The sequence below is a fragment of the Xiphophorus maculatus genome, chromosome 17, assembly GCF_002775205.1.
Source record: "Xiphophorus maculatus strain JP 163 A chromosome 17, X_maculatus-5.0-male, whole genome shotgun sequence".
NCBI lineage: Eukaryota > Metazoa > Chordata > Actinopteri > Cyprinodontiformes > Poeciliidae > Xiphophorus > Xiphophorus maculatus.
In genome coordinates, this window is record NC_036459.1 from 13142677 (window position 1) to 13162607 (window position 19931).

Sequence of the window (19931 nt, forward strand, 5' to 3'; positions counted from 1 at the left end):
TCATATAATCTTCTTCCTTTCTTATCTTCATTCCACATTTTTTGCCATTTCTCCATTTCTTTACTTTCAGTTTGACGTCGATTTAGGTTAGTTGTTTTGGAGAGCCGCAGAATGGGACATAAATAAATGAGTAATTGGCATCTTTATTCCCATTTATATTTATTCGTTTATATATGAAATGGCTCTCCATAGTACAGTGCTAATAAAAATATTTAAACGTGCAATTTCTTATATTCAGGAATCTGTGCAAATTCATTATCACTTAATTATGCCTGGTGTCAGTTTGGGTTAGTTTTTATATATTACACGCGTAATTATCATTCTCTAATGCCAATATACTATTAATGTATAAAATAAACCACAAATGTTGAAGTAATCTCAAACTGTTGTTCTCTTTTACTTCCTATTAACAGTAAATGGCCTGTTGTTCCACTAGATGGCGCCATTCGGTTTAAATATGGTTAGGATATTAAACTTAGCAACTCTGATAGCTTAGGAGGTTTGAAAACGTATAAATATAACTAATAAAAATCTGCATAATTGTAGAGAAACTTGCAAAACCACGTTTCCACCTTTTATTTAGTTTTAACCACACATTTCAATTTTTTTTAATGTTCTGATTTTATGGGAAAAGACCAACACAAAGTAGTAGCTTTGCACATTAGAGACAGAAGTTGACACATAGGTCTCTCAGACTGGTGGGAGAGAATCTGTGAACAATGGTTTAAGTCTTGGCACACACTGTGAATTATCAAGACAAAACGGTCTTTTTCAGATTCTAAACAGGTTTTATTCCAAGATTGACATGTTCATAAAAGCAAACGCATCCGCACAGCATGATGTTGCCCTCACAACATTTCAGTCTTTCTGATCTGACTATCTTCTTTCTCTGGTTTAGAACAGGACTTCTTCCATCCTAGGCCAAAATCAGGGCGTCAGTCTCACAGAGGTAGTTACGTTTCCCAAAACAAATAATGTCATCCCAGCTGTTCATCCAGCCCTCAATTCCCACCTCATCCGGCGGTAGAATGGACACGCAGTCCTGACCGGACTCATCAGTGTCCCAGGCAGCTTTGGTGTTGTTGGGCTCGCCAGGTCTCCAGTATATGACATCATATTTGAGTCTCCACTGACCCAGAAGAAGCTTCCTTCCTTTAACCATGTCCTCCAGCCTGATCCACGCTGAGTGGAACGTACTGTTGGGATTTTCCATTTTAAACTGGAACGTCATGTTTGTCAGGAACGCCTGGTCTGCGGCGTCCAGGACGACAGCTACTGTAGGTCCCCCTTGTAGTCGAGGCAATCCCTGCGAGCATTTTCCCAGGTCTTCTCCACATTGGACAGGAGGAAGCACCGGGAAGCGTGCTCCCTCCACCCCGGCAGGCATCTGGAGCACTGCAGCGTGGTCCGGTTGCAAAGATTCCAGATGTAGTCGAGCCACTTGGAGGACAGGAGTTTTTGTAGTTCCTCGGCATTGCTCACTGCTAACTGTATCTGCTCTAGTCTCGTCCCCGTGTCTTTATTGTTGACAAACTCGCGAATGATGATTGATGTCAGTATGGCATGGAGCCCGCTCAAAATTCCGATCACAACAAGATAACACTTGGGTTTTCCGTTCCTGTTAGAGATGCTGCTTGTTAGGTCCCCAGGTGCATGGACAAGTTCTGAAGGTGAGCTGTTAGCAGACATGACAACAAACAAAAAACAGGGAATCAAGTTCATCCCGATGTAGTTAAACAAACTACCTAAAGCTGCAGTGCCCTTAAAATATTTCCACATTTTGCCACAAAATGACAATGTGATATATATCAACACAAATCTCTTCGTGAAGTGGAGAGGAAGTAAAAATAACTGGTCTAAATAGTGCAAATAAAAAGTAGCTCTTAAATTTCCAATCCCAGACCTTTGGAATAATTCTGCAGCCCAGACAGACTATTTTACATTTTGCATCTTAACCAGCTAATATAATAAATCAATATATCTGCGGTTCCTTCATCAATATCCGGTAATTTCATCCTTACCTGGAAAGACTTGTACCATTTCCTAAATACGTGAGCAATGACATGGCAATGGTCTGTTGACTTTGGCAGCATACATTTGACCAGGTGATTTTAAAAGGACAAAAATTTGCATTTTTTAAAAGAAAACAAGGCAGTATGGTTTCCATGGCAATCTCTCCATGCCAGTTCTAGGAATCCTGCTGCTGAATCATTGGAAAAACAAAACAAAACAAAAAAAACCCCAACATTACTTTGAGTTCTGGTGAATTCAAATAACACATAAGATGTGCTACTTGATCATCACAATTTTGAATAAAGATGAGTAAATACAGTCAGTTTTCAATGGAGAAAAAAAAAGCTATCCAAACCAACCTGAGTCTACATGAAAACGTCAGCCATCTTGTTAAAGCACAAAACTGCAAGTAAGCCAAACTGAGGCTCTGAGGTGAAAATATAGACATATTTAGTAAATCAGAATGCACTCAAGCGAGCCCCACTGTCGGATTAAAAGTACCATTTGAAGATAATCTATAAGCAAGGACTGAGCTTTCCATGAAGCCCACATTTTTGTATTAAACATGTTTCATTAATGGTCTGATTTAATATTCTAATTTCAAATGTCATGTTTTCATTGAAAAAGAGTGACAGGCAGATATGATGAATCTCGCCATGGGGAAAATTTACATGTCGCAGCAGCTAAGAACAAACCATTTAAAATGTAAAAGAAAAGCTATAGCGCCATCTAGAGTCGTCAGATAATTTCAAAAACAGTAGAAATCAAAGTCCCTGGCATCTATTTAGTCTGGAAAGGGTCACAAAATCAAATCAAACCAGTTTCTTTCTCACCTTTATTTGTCTTAAAATGGGAAAGACTGAAAAGTTACTCTATCTAAACTATCTGTAGTTTGAAACCTTTTATACAACTATACATCATATACAATTACAATGTTTTATTTTATACAATTATACATTTGATACAATTTTTCTGTTATGACTTGGATAATTAGCTGTAAATGTGAAGGTTTTAATCCTTTTTTTTAATGCAATGGTTTATAGAAACTTTCAACTTTTCTAACTTTCTGTATCCGGTAGCTGTGCTGTAGTGCAAACACTAGCTTCCTGATCAGGAACAGTTAGCTGGGATTCGGTTGCAGATCTGTTGTTGGTAATTGTGTATTCCCACATTTGTACATCAGACATACCAAAAGAAACATTTCTGTATTGTTAATTAAGGGAGTAAAAAAATTTTGAGTAATAAATCGAACAGTCATCTGCATACTGTGTGAACCATACAGGTCCCAATGTATAACCTAACTAACAATTCTTAAAATTAATTTGTCTCTTTTACTTCTTCTGTAATTTTAGATTTTCTTAGAGTATAGAATGATTTTTTTATCTCCATCTACCATCTCATTACTCCATCCCATCCCCACAGCATGATGCTGCCCCCACAATCTCTCACTCAGAGCTCAGAGTTTTGTGCTTTTTTTAACAAGAAAGATACATTTCAGACTCTCTGACCCGACTATTTCCTCCCACATGTGTCTTGTGGCCAGATTAAAACAGGACTTCTTCCATCCTAGGTCAAAATCAGGGCATCAGTCTCACAGATGTAGTGACATTTCCCAAGACAAGTAATGTCATCCCAGCTGTCCAACCAGCCCTTAGGTCCCACCTCATCTGGTGGTAGAATGGACACGCAGTCCTCACCAGCTTGCTCAGTGTCCCAATCAGCTTTGGCATTGTTGGGCTCGCCAGGTCTCCAGTATATGACATCCCATTTGATTCGCTCTCCATTGACCCAGAAGTGGACTCCTTCCTTGACCATATCCTGCAGCCCGATCCACGCTGAGTGGAAGGTCATGCCGGGATTTGCTTTTTTAAACTGGAACGTCAGGTTCGTCAGGAAAGCCTGGTCTGCGGCGTTCAGGACGACAGCTAGGTCTCCTTTGTAGTTGAGGCAATCGACGCGAGCATCTTCCCAGGTCTTCTCCACGTTGGACAGGAGGAAGCACCGGGAAGCGTGCTCCGTCCACCCCGGCAGGCAGCGGGAGCACTGCAGCGTGGTCCGGTCACAAAGATCCCAGATGTAGTCGAGATGCGTGGAGGACAGGAACGAACGCTGTTTCTTGTTCTCCAGCTCCGTAAGCTGGTCATTTTTCTGGGTAGACTTTAGTTGGGACGTCAACTGGTTGACTTCCCTCTCAACCTTTTCTTTAGATTTTAAAGCGTTGCTCAAAACCCCATGCAGGCTGACGACTTTCTTCTCCAGCTGGGTATAATTGCACAGATGTTCGAGCAACAGCCGTTCATACTCCGCCACCAGAATGGAGAAGTTTGTGTTGGTTAAGTTCAGCTGTTCTGAAATCCTGCTTTTCTCCTCTAGCAGCTTCTCGGTGTTGCTCTTCATCTCCTCTTTGACCTGCTCTATACTCATTCTCATGTTTTGCTTGGTGTTCCACTCGCTGATGATGATTAATACCACCATGGCGAGGATCCCGCTCAGAATTCCGATCAAAACAAGATGCCAGATGGGTTTCAGTATCCTCTTAAGCTCGACGATGGTAGCACTTTTGTTCTCAGGTCCATGTTCAGTTACTGAGGTCCTGTAGGTACCAGACCTGACAACAAATACAAAAAGAGAACCAAGCTCACTCAGATGTAGCTAAACAAACTAGCGTAAAGTTGCAATGCCCTCAGAAATGTTCCACATTTTGAAACATAATGACCCTAAGCATTTTTTAATGAGACAGACCAGGGGTGTCAAACTCATTTTCAATTTGGGCCACATTTGGATGTTCTCAAGGTGCCAAAATGCATTGATAAGACCCTTAAAAAACCTTTACCATGTTAATAAACAGCTGCCTCTGCATAACATCTTTTCACATTGATCAGTTTTCAGATTCCATGATTGTTTTTTTTTTTTAATGAGTTTAGAGTTATAAGTAAATTCAAACTAAACGCTTTTGACTATTGTTGCGGAGAATTTGCAATAAACTCACAGCTATGCATTAGCGCAAAAACCAAACAAACAAACAAAAAAAAACAATGCAGAGATTTGCTGATTTTTGCATGAATTTGAATTGGGAGGGAATGATGGATACAATTTCACATCTTTAGTCTATAAGCCACATTAAAAGATAAGGCGGGCCTGATTTGGCCCTGGGGCCTCGAGTTTGACACATGTTTACTAGACCAACAAAAATCAGTTCAGGGGAAGGAAAAAGGTACTTAGTCTAAATGGTGTAAATAAAAACTAGTTCTTACATTTCCAATCCCAGGTTTCTTAAACATCAATTTTGCAACCCAGAATAATGTATTTACAGTTACATTTTACTCTAACTTATAAACTAATATATCTGCAATTCCTTCATAAATGTCCAGTAAATCCTTCCTTACCTTGGACTCCTAAAATCGGTTCTTAGATATGTGAGTAAATGTACGATCCTGTCTTCAAACGACATTTCTTCTTCACACACTCAGCAGATTGTTGGCCTGCTGACTTTGGCAGATACATTTGACACCAGGTGGTTTAGAAGTCCGAATGTCTTAAATGAAAACAAGTAAGTCTGGGTTTCTTCTGGTTTCCATGGCAATTCACCATGGCAACTATAAGGAATCCGGCAAACTGCTGAATTATTGGAAAAAAAACTAATATTTCTTTTTCATTGGTTGTGTATTTAAATAACAAAAATGTGCACAAGAGGTTTTCAAATGCTGAATTTCATCCAGTTTAACCTGACCTTATGTAAAAATGTCATCCATCTTTTTAAAACACAAATTAACTGCAGTTGAACAATTTTTAGAAAGCTGAGCTCAATTTCGCAAGACAAACTCAGGCCAGATTATAACCAGACATGAAGATATATAGTTATATTCAATAAATAAATAAATTAGTGATTTAAGATTTTAGATCATTTGGGCATCTAAAGTCCAAATGACTTTAGATGGGCACAAAATCTTAGATCATTTGTGACCAAATGATCTAAAACTTTACATAATTTGCCTTTAGTTTGCAACACAACATAAAGATAACTAATGCAATACATTTTGTGCATTTTTTTCTGGGATAATTAGTTGTAAATATTAAGATTTGGTAGCAGATCTGTTGTTGGTAATTGTGTATTCCCACATTTGTACATCAGACATACCAACAGCAACATTTCTGTATTGTTAATTAAGGGGAGTAAAAAAATTTTGAGTAATAAATCGAACAGTCATCTGCATACTGTGTGAACCATACAGGTCCCAATGTATAACCTAACTAACAATTCTTAAAATTAATTTGTTCTCTTTTACTTCTTCTGTAATTTTAGATTTTCTTAGAGTATAGAATGATTTTTTTTTATCTCCATCTACCATCTCATTACTCCATCCCATCCCCACAGCATGATGCTGCCCCCACAATCTTTCACTCAGAGTTCAGAGTTTTGTGCTTTTTTATCAAGAAAGATACATTTCAGATTCTCTGACCCGACTATTTCCTCCCACATGTGTCTTGTGGCCAGATTAAAACAGGACTTCTTCCATCCTAGGTCAAAATCAGGGCATCAGTCTCACAGATGTAGTGACGTTTCCCAACACAAGTAATGTCATCCCAGCTGTCCAACCAGCCCTTAGGTCCCACCTCATCTGGTGGTAGAATGGACACGCAGTCCTGACCGGCTTGCTCAGTGTCCCAGGCAGCTACGGCGTTGTTGGGCTCGCCAGGTCTCCAGTATATGACATCCGGTTTGATTCTCTCTCCATTGACCCAGATGTGGTCTCCTTCCTTGACCATGTCCTGCAGCCCGATCCACGCTGAGTGGAAGGTCATGCCGGGATTTGCCTTTGCAAACTGGAACGTCAGGTTCGTCAGGAAAGCCTGGTCTGCGGCGTTCAGGACGACAGCTAGGTCTCCTTTGTAGTTGCGGCACTCGATTCGAGCATTTTCCCATTTCTCGTCCAAGTTGGACAGGAGGAAGCACCGGGAAGCGTGCTCCTTCCACCCCGGCAGGCAGCGGGAGCACTGCAGCGTGGTCCGGTTACAAAGATCCCAAATGTAGTCAAGATACTTGGAGGACAGGAACGAACGCTGTTTCTTGTTCTCCAGCTCCGTAAGCTGGTCATTTTTCTGGGTAGACTTTAGTTGGGACGTCAGCTGCTTGACTTCCCCCTCAACCTTTTCTTTAGTTTTTAAAGCGTTGCTCAAAACCTTATGCAGGCTGATAATTTTCTTCTCCAGCTGGGTATAATTGCACGGATGTTCGAGCAACAGCCGTTCATACTCCGCCATCAGAATGGAGAAGTTTGTGTTGGTTAAGTTCAGCTGTTCTGAAATCCTGCTTTTCTCCTCTAGCAGCTTTTCGGTGTTGCTCTTCATCTCCTCTTTGACCTTCTCTAGACTCGTTATCACGTTTTGCTTGGTGTTCCACTCGATGATGATGATTAATACCACCATGATGAGGATCCCGCTCAGAATTCCGATCAAAACAAGATGCCAGATGGGTTTCAGTATCTTCTTTAGCTCGACTATGGCAGCATTTTTGTTCTCAGGTTTATGTTCAGGTTCTGAGGTCCTGTAGGTACCAGACCTGACAAATACAAAAAGAGAACCAAGCTCACTCAGATGTAGCTAAACAAACTAGCGTAAAGTTGCAATGCCCTCAAGAATGTTCCACATTTTGAAACATAATGACCCTAAGCATTTTTTAATGAGACAGACCAGGGGTGTCAAACTCATTTTCAATTTGGGCCACATTTGGATGTTCTCAAGGTGCCAAAATGCATTGATAAGACCCTTAAAAAACCTTTACCATGTTAATAAACAGCTGCCTCTGCATAACATCTTTTCACATTGATCAGTCTTCGGATTCCGTGATTGTTTCTGTGATTTTTTTTTGAGTTTGGAGTTATAAGTAATGTAAACTAAACGCTTTTGACTATTTTTGTGGAGAATTTGCAATAAACTCACAGCTATGCATTAGCGCAACCCCCCCCCCAAAAACAATGCAGGGATTTGCTGACTTTTGCGTGAATTTTCGCTATTGGAAAAAATTGGAGGGAATGATGGATGCAATTTCACATCTGGAGTCTATAAGGCCACATAAAAAGATAAGGCGGGCCTGATTTGGCCTTGGGGCCTCGAGTTTGACACATGTTTACTAGACCAACAAAAATCAGTTCAGGGGAAGGAAAAAGGTACTTAGTCTAAATGGTGTAAATAAAAACTAGTTCTTACATTTCCAATCCCAGGTTTCTTAAACATCAATTTTGCAACCCAGAATAATGTATTTACAGTTACATTTTACTCTAACTTATAAACTAATATATCTGCAATTCCTTCATAAATGTCCAGTAAATCCTTCCTTACCTTGGACTCCTAAAATCGGTTCTTAAATATGCGAGTAAATGTATGATCCTGTCTTCAAACGACATTTCTTCTTCACACACTCAGCAGATTGTTGGCCTGCTGACTTTGGCAGATACATTTGACACCAGGTGGTTTAGAAGTCCGAATGTCTTAAATGAAAACAAGTAAGTCTGGGTTTCTTCTGGTTTCCATGGCAATTCACCATGGCAACTATAAGGAATCCGGCAAACTGCTGAATTATTGCAAAAAAAATATATTTCTTTTTTATTTGTTATGTATTTAAATAACAAAAATGTGCACAAGAAGTTTTCAAATGCTGAATTTCATCCAGTTTAACCTGACCTTATGTAAAAATGCCATCCATCTTTTTAAAACACAAATTAACTGCAGTTGAACAATTTTTAGAAAGCTGAGCTCAATTTCGCAAGACAAACTCAGGCCAGATTATAACCAGACATGAAGATATATAGTTATATTCAATAAATAAATAAATTAGTGATTTAAGATTTTAGATCATTTGGGCATCTAAAGTCCAAATGACTTTAGATGGGCACAAAATCTTAGCTCATTTGTGACCAAATGATCTAAAACTTTACATAATTTGCCTTTAGTTTGCAACACAACATAAAGATAACTAATGCAATACATTTTGTGCATTTTTTTCTGAGATAATTAGTTGTAAATTTTAAGGTTTATTGGCGTTTCAACTTTTCTAACTTTCTGTATCCGGTAGCTGTGCTGCAGTGCAAACACTAGCTTCCTGATCAGGAACAGTTAGCTGGGATTTGGTAGCAGATCTGTTGTTGGTAATTGTGTATTCCCACATTTGTACATCAGACATACCAACAGCAACATTTCTGTATTGTTAATTAAGGGGAGTAAAAAAATTTTGAGTAATAAATTGAACAGTCATCTGCATACTGTGTGAACCATACAGGTCCCAATGTATAACCTAACTAACAATTCTTAAAATTAATTTGTTCTCTTTTACTTCTTCTGTAATTTTAGATTTTCTTAGAGTATAGAATGATTATTTTTAATCTCCATCTACCATCTCATTACTCCATCCCATCCCCACAGCATGATGCTGCCCCCACAATCTCTCACTCAGAGTTCAGAGTTTTGTGTTTTTTTTAACAAGAAAGATACATTTCAGACTCTCTGACCCGACTATTTCCTCCCACATGTGTCTTGTGGCCAGATTAAAACAGGACTTCTTCCATCCTAGGTCAAAATCAGGGCATCAGTCTCACAGATGTAGTGACGTTTCCCAAGACAAGTAATGTCATCCCAGCTGTTCAACCAGCCCTTAGGTCCCACCTCATCTGGTGGTAGAATGGACACGCAGTCCTCACCAGCTTGCTCAGTGTCCCCGGCAGCTTTGGCGTTGTTGGGCTCGCCAGGTCTCCAGTATTTGACATCCCATGTGATTCTCTCTCCATTGACCCAGAAGTGGACTCCTTCCTTGACCATATCCTGCAGCCCGATCCACGCTGAGTGGAAGGTCATGCCGGGATTTGCCTTTTTAAACTGGAACGTCAGATTCGTCAGGAACGCCTGGTCTGCGGCGTTCAGGACGACAGCTAGGTCCCCTTTGTAGTTGCGGCAATCGACGCGAGCATCTTCCCAGGTTTTCTCTACATTGGACAGGAGGAAGCACCGGGAAGCGTGCTCCGTCCACCCCGGCAGGCAGTGGGAGCACTGCAGCGTGGTCCGGTTGCAACGATTCCAGATGTAGTCGAGCCGCTTGGACGACAGGATCGAACGCTGTTTCTTGTTCTCCAGCTCCGTAACCTGGTAATTATTCTGGGTAGACTTTAGTTGGGACGTCAACTGGTTGACTTTCCTGAGAGCCTGTTCTTTAGCTATTAACGCATTGCTCAAGAAACCATTCAGCGTGTTGATTTCCTGCTCCAGCAAGGTAAGATTGCAAGGAATTCTGCCCAACAGCCGTTCATACTCCGCCACCAGAATGGAGAAGTTTGTGTTGGTTAAGTTCAGCTGTTCTGAAATCCTGCTTTTCTCCTCTAGCAGCTTCTCGGTGTTGCTCTTCATCTCCTCTTTGATCTGCTCTATACTCATTGTTATGTTTTGCTTGGTGTTCCACTCGATGATGATGATTAATACCACCATGGCGAGGATCCCGCTCAGGATTCCGATCAAAACAAGATGCCAGATGGGTTTCAGTATCCTCTTAAGCTCGACGATGGTAGCACTTTTGTTCTCAGGTCCATGTTCAGTTACTGAGGTCCTGTAGGTACCAGACCTGACAACAAATACAAAAAGAGAACCAAGCTCACTCAGATGTAGCTAAACAAACTAGCGTAAAGTTGCAATGCCCTCAGAAATGTTCCACATTTTGAAACATAATGACCCTAAGCATTTTTTTTAATTTTTTACCCCTTCAGGGGGTCATTTTGTGGGCTCTAGTGTCCCTTATATGATAGTAGGCTCACAGGAAACGGGGAAGGAGAGGGGGGAAGACATGCGGCAAATGTCGTTGGGTCCGGGAGTCGAACCTGTGACGGCCGCGTCGAGGACTCAAGGCCTCCAAATACGGGTCGCGCTAACCGCTACGCCACCACGGCACGCCGCCCTAAGCATATTTTAATGAGACAGACCAGGGGTGTGAAACTCATTTTCAATTTGGGCCACATTTGGATGTTCTCAAGGTGCCAAAATGCATTGATAAGACCCTTAAAAAACTTTTACCATATTAATAAACAGTTGCCTCTGCATTTGATAAGTATTCAACATCTTTTCACATTGATCACATTCGGATTCCATTTTTGCTTTTGTGATTTTTTAATTATTTTGGAGTTACCAGTCATTTAAACTAAATGCTTTTGACTATTTTTGTGGAGAATTTACAATAAACTCACAGCTATGCATTAGCGCAAAAAAAAAAAAAAGACAAACAAAAAAAAAAACAATGCAGAAATTTGCTGACTTTTGCGTGAATTTTTGCTATTGCGAAAAATTGGAGGGAATGATGGATACAATTTCACATCTGGAGTCTATAAGCCACATTAAAAGATAAGGAGAGCCAAATTTGGCCCTGGGGCCTCGAGTTTGACACGTGTGGATTAGACCAACAAAAATCAGTTCAGGGGAAGGAAAAAGGTACTTAGTCTAAATGGTGTAAATAAAAACTAGTTCTTACATTTCCAATCCCAGGTTTCTTAAACATCAATTTTGCAACCCAGAATAATGTATTTACAGTTACATTTTACTCTAACTTATAAACTAATATATCTGCAATTCCTTCATAAATGTCCAGTAAATCCTTCCTTACCTTGGACTCCTAAAATCGGTTCTTAGATATGTGAGTAAATGTACGATCCTGTCTTCAAACGACATTTCTTCTTCACACACTCAGCAGATTGTTGGCCTACTGACTTTGGCAGATACATTTGACACCAGGTGGTTTAGAAGTCCGAATGTCTTAAATGAAAACAAGTAAGTCTGGGTTTCTTCTGGTTTCCATGGCAATTCACCATGGCAACTCTAGGAATCAGACAAACTGCTGAATTATTGGTTGTGTATTTAAATAACAAAAATGTGCACAAGAGGTTTTCAAATGCTGAATTTCATCCAGTTTAACCTGACCTTATGTAAAAATGTCATCCATCTTGTTAAAACACTAATTAACTGCAGTTGAACAATTTTTAGAAAGCTGAGCTCAATTTCGCAAGACAAACTCAGGCCAGATTATAACCAGACATGAAGATATATAATAGGCCTGTCGCGATAAACGATAAATCGATTAATCATACAATAAATTAAAACTATCGACGTCATTTTAATTATCGGCATTATGTCTCTTCCGGCCTTTTTCTCTTTCTGTTGATGACACCGAATGAAAAAAGCTTCAACTCCGGTGCTCTCCACTGACCCCCCCTTCCTCATTTCCTTAGTGTAAAGCCCAGCGCACACTATCTTATCCTGCACAATCTTAGAGCTATCGGCCGATTGTCGGCCCATTTTCAAAACCTGACAGACCAAACATTAGCCGACAGAAATCCCAGGTATAACGGTTCCATCGGGTTCGGTCCTGCCGTGTGGTGTCCAACAATGGGCACAAAATAATGGCTACAAGTTTAGTGAACTAATTTTAAAACCAGGCATTAATCAATGCTTTACTGCAATCTACCTGCAATGCATGTGGCTAGTGTCAGTCCTGACTGAATGAAAATCATTAGAACCTATTTACGTCACATTAACGAAGAACAGCTGAAAAGTTACCGGCTTTATCAACTGCGGTAGCAATTTCGCTCCAACTCCTCCTCTTGTCATTTCTATATTCTTTGCATGTTGTATAAACATTAATGTTGTTTCCACATATCATCTCCGATGTCCGCTGGACTTTGGTTGCGCCGTATCAGCTGTTCGGGATTCCCCTCCGTAATTTCTGATTGGCTACCTGTCACATTCAACAGGCTGCGTTAAGATCCCAGTCGGAGAAAATCCCTGATTTAGATCGGAGCGGCCACGACGATCTACCGTAACACACCACACAATCTTAGAAAGACCAACGTTTTAAGATTGTCGTAAGGGGAAAAATAGGAGCAAAAAATCATGTAGTGTGAACTATTGCATCAGGTAGTCGATGTGCCCATCTTCTCTATTTAAATCTAATTATTACTGAAGGGCAACATAATATACAGACTTCATATTCTCTTGGTTGAATGCAGTATTTATTTCCACTTTGGCTTTATGTTGTTTAGGTTTTTTTTTTCAAGTGAGTTTTTTGTTAATGGAGACTGAGAATCCATTTTATTTTTGTTTTTGGTTGTTTTGTTTATTTTGTTTATCAGCTCAAGTGTTAAGTGTTCTTTTGAAAATAAAGTGTATCTATCTTTGGCAGGAAATCGCATGCATTATTACGTCATTTCCATTAAATCAGTGTAAAAAGGTCTTCAAACAATATTATCGTTTATCGCAATAATTTTTGAGACAATTAATCGTTGAGCAAAATTTGCTATCGTGACAGGCCTGTATAGTCATATTCAATAAATAAATAAATTAGTGATTTAAGATTTTAGATCATTTGGGCATCTAAAGTCCAAATGACTTTAGATGGGCACAAAATCTTAGCTCATTTGTGACCAAATGATCTAAAACTTTACATAATTTGCCTTTAGTTTGCAACACAACATAAAGATAACTAATGCAATACATTTTGTACATTTTTTTCTGGGATAATTAGTTGTAAATATTAAGTTTTATTGGTGTTTCAACTTTTCTAACTTCCTGTATCCGGTAACTGTGCTGTAGTGCAAACACTAGCTTCCTGATCAGGAACAGTTAGCTGGGATTTGGTTGCAGATCTGTTGTTGGTAATTGTGTATTCCCACATTTGTACATCAGACATACCAACAGCAACATTTCTGTATTGTTAATTAAGGGGAGTAAAAAAATGTTTGAGTAATAAATCGAACAGTCATCTGCATACTGTGTGAACCATACAGGTCCCAATGTATAACCTAACTAACAATTCTTAAAATTAATTTGTTCTCTTTTACTTCTTCTGTAATTTTAGATTTTCTTAGAGTATAGAATGATTTTTTTTTCTCCAACTACCATCTCATTACTCCATCCCATCCCCACAGCATGATGCTGCCCCCACAATCTCTCACTCAGAGTTCAGAGTTTTGTGCTTTTTTTAACAAGAAAGATACATTTCAGACTCTCTGACCCGACTATTTCCTCCCACATGTGTCTTGTGGCCAGATTAAAACAGGACTTCTTCCATCCTAGGTCAAAATCAGGGCATCAGTCTCACAGATGTAGTTACGTTTCCCAAGACAAGTAATGTCATCCCAGCTGTTCATCCAGCCCTCAGGTCCCACCTCATCTGGTGGTAGAATGGACACGCAGTCCTGACCGGCTTGCTCAGTGTCCCAATCAGCTATGAAGTTGTTGGGCTCGTCAGGTCTCCAGTATATGACATCCCATTTGATTCTCTCTCCATTTACCCAGAAGTGGACTCCTTCATTGACCATGTCCTGCAGCCCGATCCACGCTGAGTGGAAGTACATGCCGGGATTTGCCTTTTTAAACTGGAATGTCAGGTTCGTCAGGAAAGCCTGGTCTGCGGCATCCAGGACGACAGCTAGGTCCCCTTTGTAGTTGAGGCAATCAACGCGAGCATCTTCCCAAGTTTTCTCTACATTGGACAGGAGGAAGCACCGGGAAGCGTGCTCCGTCCACCCCGGCAGGCAGTGGGAGCACTGCAGCGTGGTCCGGTCACAACGATTCCAGATGTAGTCGAGCCGCTTGGACGACAGGATCGAACGCTGTTTCTTGTTCTCCAGCTCCGTAACCTGGTAATTATTCTGGGTAGACTTTAGTTGGGACGTCAACTGGTTGACTTTCCTGAGAACCTGTTGTTTAGCTATTAAAGCATTGCTCAAGACCCCATTCAGCCTGTTGATTTCCCGCTCCAGCAAGGTAAGATTGCAAGGAATTCTGCCCAACAGCCGTTCATACTCCGCCACCAGAATGGAGAAGTTTGTGTTGGTTAAGTTCAGCTGTTCTGAAATCCTGCTTTTCTCCTCTAGCAGCTTCTCGGTGTTGCTCTTCATCTCCTCTTTGACCTGCTCTATACTCATTATCACGTTTTGCTTGGTGTTCCACTCAATGATGGTGATTAATACCACCATGGCGAGGATCCCGCTCAGAATTCCGATCAAAACAAGATGCCAGATGGGTTTCAGTATCCTCTTAAGCTCGACGATGGTAGCACTTTTGTTCCCAGGTCCATGTTCAGTTACTGAGGTCCTGTAGGTACCAGACCTGACAACAAATACAAAAAGAGAACCAAGCTCACTCAGATGTAGCTAAACAAACTAGCGTAAAGTTGCAATGCCCTCAGAAATGTTCCACATTTTGAAACATAATGACCCTAAGCATTTTTTTTATTTTTTACCCCTTCAGGGGGTCTATTTGTGGGCTCTAGTGTCCCTTATATGATAGTAGGCTCACAGGAAACGGGGAAGGAGAGGAGGGAAGACATGCGGCAAATGTCGTCGGGTCCGGGAGTCGAACCTGTGACGGCCGCGTCGAGGACTCAAGGCCTCCAAATACGGGTCGCGCTAACCGCTACGCCACCACGGCACGCCGCCCTAAGCATATTTTAATGAGACAGACCAGGGGTGTCAAACTCATTTTCAATTTGGGCCACATTTGGATGTTCTCAAGGTGCCAAAATGCATTGATAAGACCCTTTAAAAAACTTTTACCATATTAATAAACAGTTGCCTCTGCATTTGATAAGTATTCAACATCTTTTCACATTGATCACATTCGGATTCCATTTTTGCTTTTGTGATTTTTTAATTATTTTGGAGTTACCAGTCATTTAAACTAAACGCTTTTGACTATTTTTGTGGAGAATTTACAATAAACTCACAGCTATGCATTAGCGCAAACCCCCCACCCCCAAAACAATGCAGGGATTTGCTGAATTTTGCATGAATTTGAATTGGAGGGAATGATGGATACAATTTCACATCTTTAGTCTATAAGCCACCTTAAAAGATAAGGCGGGCCTGATTTGGCCCTGGGGCCTCGAGTTTGACACATGTTTACTAGACCAACAAAAATCAGTTCAGGGGAAGGAAAAAGGTACTTAGTCTAAATGGTGTAAATAAAAACTAGTTCTTACATTTCCAATCCCAGGTTTCTTAAACATCAATTTTGCAACCCAGAATAATGTATTGACAGTTACATTTTACTCTAACTTATAAACTAATATATCTGCAATTCCTTCATAAATGTCCAGTAAATCCTTCCTTACCTTGGACTCCTAAAATCGGTTCTTAGATATGTGAGTAAATGTACGATCCTGTCTTCAAACGACATTTCTTCTTCACACACTCAGCAGATTGTTGGCCTGCTGACTTTGGCAGATACATTTGACACCAGGTGGTTTAGAAGTCCGAATGTCTTAAATGAAAACAAGTAAGTCTGGGTTTCTTCTGGTTTCCATGGCAATTCACCATGGCAACTCTAGGAATCAATCAAACTGCTGAATTATTGGAAAAAAAACTAATATTTCTTTTTCATTGGTTGTGTATTTAAATAACAAAAATGTGCAAAGATGTTTTCAAATGCTGAATTTCATCCAGTTTAACCTGACCTTATGTAAAAATGTCATCCATCTTTTTAAAACACAAATTAACTGCAGTTGAACAATTTTTAGAACGCTGAGCTCAATTTCGCAAGACAAACTCAGGCCAGATTATAACCAGACATGAAGATATATAGTTATATTCAATAAATAAATAAATTAGTGATTTAAGATTTTAGATCATTTGGGCATCTAAAGTCCAAATGACTTTAGATGGGCACAAAATCTTAGCTCATTTGTGACCAAATGATCTAAAACTTTACATAATTTGCCTTTAGTTTGCAACACAACATAAAGATAACTAATGCAATACATTTTGTGCATTTTTTTCTGGGATAATTAGTTGTAAATATTAAGGTTTATTGGCATTTCAACTTTTCTAACTTCCTCTAACCAGTAGCTGTGCTGCAGTGCAAACACTAGCTTTCTGACCAGGAACAGTTAGCTGAGATTCGGTTGCAGGTTTATTGTTGTTATTTTTATATTCAAGTATTTCTACATCAAGGATACCAACACCAACACCTCAGCATATTAAGTTATCCTGTTTAATGTGGGTTTCTTTTTTTTAAAAAAAGAAGCTAAAAATAGTTTCAGTAACAAATCTGACAATCATCTGCATATTGTGTGAACAATACAGATACCAATCTTTAAAAACTCAAACTTTAAAAGCAATTAGGTTAAAATGTTTATTTTTTTTATTTAGTCTTTATTTATTTAGAGTTGTCATAAAAAAAATGTTTTATTAACTTCTAGATACAGCTGAAAAATGTCATAAATAGCGCTATGATGTATTTTTCATTTTCTTGCTGTGTTTTTGTCTTTTTCTGTAGTTAGTTTTAGATTTTCTTGTATCATGTTGGCATCGAGTAAGTATTTTACACAAGGAAAATAATTTGCTATCAATTGTATTTTTAATTTATATTTTACAGATTAGACTCTGGGTTGAAAACAGTCTTTAGAGGTTATTTTTGAGCTTAAAAAAAACTGTGACAAACTTATCTGTCATCTCAAAGTATACCCACATTGGTACACTACAGGTCTTTTCAGTACTGATGAACGATAAGGTTTGGGTTTGTTTTCTTGCAGTTTGTTGTTTTCTTCTTTGCGGTGAGAGTTCCTTCCCACCGAGCGGAAGGAAGGACATGTTTTGTAGTTTTATCTCGATCCAAGACCGTCTCCGCCACATATCACACCCCTATAGGCTAAGCGCCTCAGAGCTCTCCAGCAAGAACCAGGCTGTTTCTGTCCCTTCATCCATCAGCAGGAAACTTTTCCTGAAAAGCGTTGGACAGATGAGGAGAGTCTGACCGGGTGAGAAATTAGCCTTTTGGACAAAAAAAAAAAAGAAAAGAAAAGAAATCCTCGCATTAACTCACCTGAGTTATCCGTGTTTTTCCTGTTCATCACAAATGCTTGCTTTTTTTTTTTTTTCCAGAAATACATCTCATAATAAGGAGTTAATGGAGAATATCTTTGTGCCTCCGCTGGCTCTCCGCGGGATCTCCGTGAACGGCGGCTCCGCGCGCCACAAGGATGCGCTCCGGCTGGGGATGCCCTTCCACATCGACGCCGCCTACTTCGGCCAGGGGTTCCCCTGCGGGCGGTTGCCGTGCTTCCCCTTCCCGGCGCCCTTCGGCGTGTGCGAGTACTCCTCCTTCGAGCCCGCGTTCATCCAGAAGCGGAACGAGCGCGAGCGGCACCGCGTGCGCTGCGTCAACGAGGGGTACGCGCGCCTCAGAGAGCACCTGCCGCAGGAGTTTGAGGACAAGCGGCTCAGTAAAGTGGAGACGCTGCGAGCGGCCATTGACTACATCAAGCACCTGCAGGGCCTGCTGGACGCGGACGTCTCCCGGATGGAGATGTCGTTCAATGAGGCGCGCGACTGCGAGGCTCTGCGGCGGAGGACGGAGTGCGGAAGTGACGGAGAGTCCAAAGCTAGCATGAGCGACAGCGGGGACAATGTTTACTGAAGACTTCCACAAACTAAAATATAGTTTAGGTAAAGGGATAAAAAAAAAAAAAGTGTTGAAATTACTTTAATCTGACAAAAACGGAAAAAAAAAAAAATCTCAAAACTGAATACATTTATTCAGTTGAGAAAAATAAAATAGGTTTTAATAATATCACTCAAGATGTGCAACAGGTCCACAGCATGACAGATCCTTCACCTTATTTTGTGCTGAGCATGAATTGAATAACATGGCATAAATAATAATGAAAAAATACTTTGTGAGATTTCAGGGGCAGCAGTATTTGTGTTTTTCTTGTTTTACGAAGCAAGTAAATGTATTCAAATTTAAATTTAGGTTTAGAAAAATCTTATGCAACTGGAATTTATATACACAACTGTCCACTGAACTTCTCTAAATGTCGTCTAAAATCTGTTTAAAGTAAAAACCTTTCTTTATTAGGCTGTCACATTACCAGGGAATGCCTGGTAGAGTAACAAAAAATAAAAACTATATGCAGATGTATTATGGCAGTGACTTGTCTAAGATGTCAAAAGAGGCCTTGGCAAATAGTTAACAAAAACAATCAAAACAAAACTAATTATTAGTAGGCTATCCCTTGTAAATTTTAAAATATGCATAAAATTTTATAGTGTATATCTCATTAAAAAATGTTTATTTTTTGATAGGATTGAGACAATATAATGAGGTAAACAAAAAAATTTTTATTACAGTTTAAAACATGACATGTTGAAAATTATTTTTAACCCCTAATAGTGAGAAATATTTTTCCATGTTTAGCTGGCATTTTTTATTTATTTAACTTTGGGGATGAGGTCCAAGTCCAAACCTTCTTACATCACCTTCATTTTTTATCTCCCTTCACAGTTTCTCTGTCAATCTCATGTGACTTTGACTTTGAAATATCAATATAATTTACAGTCAGGTGTTCAAATTAAAAGTTTTCTTTAGACTTCAATCCGTCAGGGCCTAACTGTGCAATTATGTCAACATCACAACAGAAAAACAAAGAAATTAATATTTTGCGTAGGCTGAAAAATAAACAAATAATAAACTAATGCTAATTGCAAACGTTTGTTCAAATTCACCTAAAACTGTTTTTGTAATATTAAATTATTCCACACAAGAAGGTGGTGCATTTAATCTTCTGAGCAAACTTTAAATAAAAAAAAAAGTAGGAAATACGATGCTTTGTCTCTAAGCAGTGCAAAATGTAACTGGAGAGTAAAAGACAAAAAGAGTTCAGATAAAAGTTTTACACTAAATGATTCTTAATGTTAATTTGTAAGCTTCTTGTTTAATAACAGCTAAATTTGATGGTGTCAAATTATATCTTCAAATTTTGATCAGACATTAATTGAACGTTGTAAGAGTTAAGAGCTGTTGTAAGTGTTGTGGTTGAGAAACTTTACATCTTGTAGCAAGAGTTTAAGTTTGCATCCACCTACAGTTGGCTTAGCTACAGCACTGATGCT

At 39.6% G+C, this 19931-nt stretch overlaps 3 protein-coding genes and 1 pseudogene across 11 annotated transcripts; 1 reads left to right on the plus strand and 3 right to left on the minus strand.

The window, feature by feature from the left end:
* Positions 1 to 621: 621 nt before the first annotated feature.
* On the minus strand, positions 622 to 1789 carry LOC111611863 (annotated as a pseudogene).
* A 1777-nt stretch (positions 1790 to 3566) lies between these two features.
* On the minus strand, positions 3567 to 17939 carry LOC111611862 (low affinity immunoglobulin epsilon Fc receptor-like). 9 transcript variants are annotated; one of them, XM_023350543.1, is made up of 3 exons: positions 11648 to 12140; positions 9673 to 10618; positions 4495 to 4621 (listed from the first exon to the last, which is right to left on the minus strand). In XM_023350543.1, the coding sequence occupies exons 1-3, from the start codon at positions 11710 to 11712 to the stop codon at positions 4592 to 4594; spliced, it is 1041 nt and encodes a 346-aa protein (XP_023206311.1). In that variant the 5' UTR covers positions 11713 to 12140; the 3' UTR covers positions 4495 to 4591. The 9 variants fall into 9 exon arrangements, with proteins under 9 accessions (XP_023206305.1, XP_023206310.1, XP_023206307.1 ...); XM_023350538.1 differs by lacking the exons at positions 4495 to 4621; positions 11648 to 12140 and adding exons at positions 14205 to 15150; positions 17509 to 17688 and having other exon boundaries at positions 10502 to 10618; XM_023350537.1 differs by lacking the exon at positions 11648 to 12140 and having other exon boundaries at positions 3567 to 4621; positions 9673 to 9893.
* Positions 6499 to 8464, minus strand: LOC102225340 (low affinity immunoglobulin epsilon Fc receptor-like). The gene is made up of 2 exons (XM_023350545.1): positions 8353 to 8464; positions 6499 to 7573 (listed from the first exon to the last, which is right to left on the minus strand). The coding sequence occupies exons 1-2, from the start codon at positions 8415 to 8417 to the stop codon at positions 6532 to 6534; spliced, it is 1107 nt and encodes a 368-aa protein (XP_023206313.1). The 5' UTR covers positions 8418 to 8464; the 3' UTR covers positions 6499 to 6531.
* On the plus strand, positions 17699 to 18542 carry ascl4 (achaete-scute family bHLH transcription factor 4). Its single transcript, XM_005797254.2, has 2 exons — positions 17699 to 17797; positions 17922 to 18542. Exon 2 carries the CDS (start codon positions 17947 to 17949, stop codon positions 18454 to 18456), a length of 510 nt encoding a protein of 169 aa, XP_005797311.1. The 5' UTR covers positions 17699 to 17797; positions 17922 to 17946; the 3' UTR covers positions 18457 to 18542.
* The last annotated feature ends 1389 nt before the right edge of the window (positions 18543 to 19931 follow it).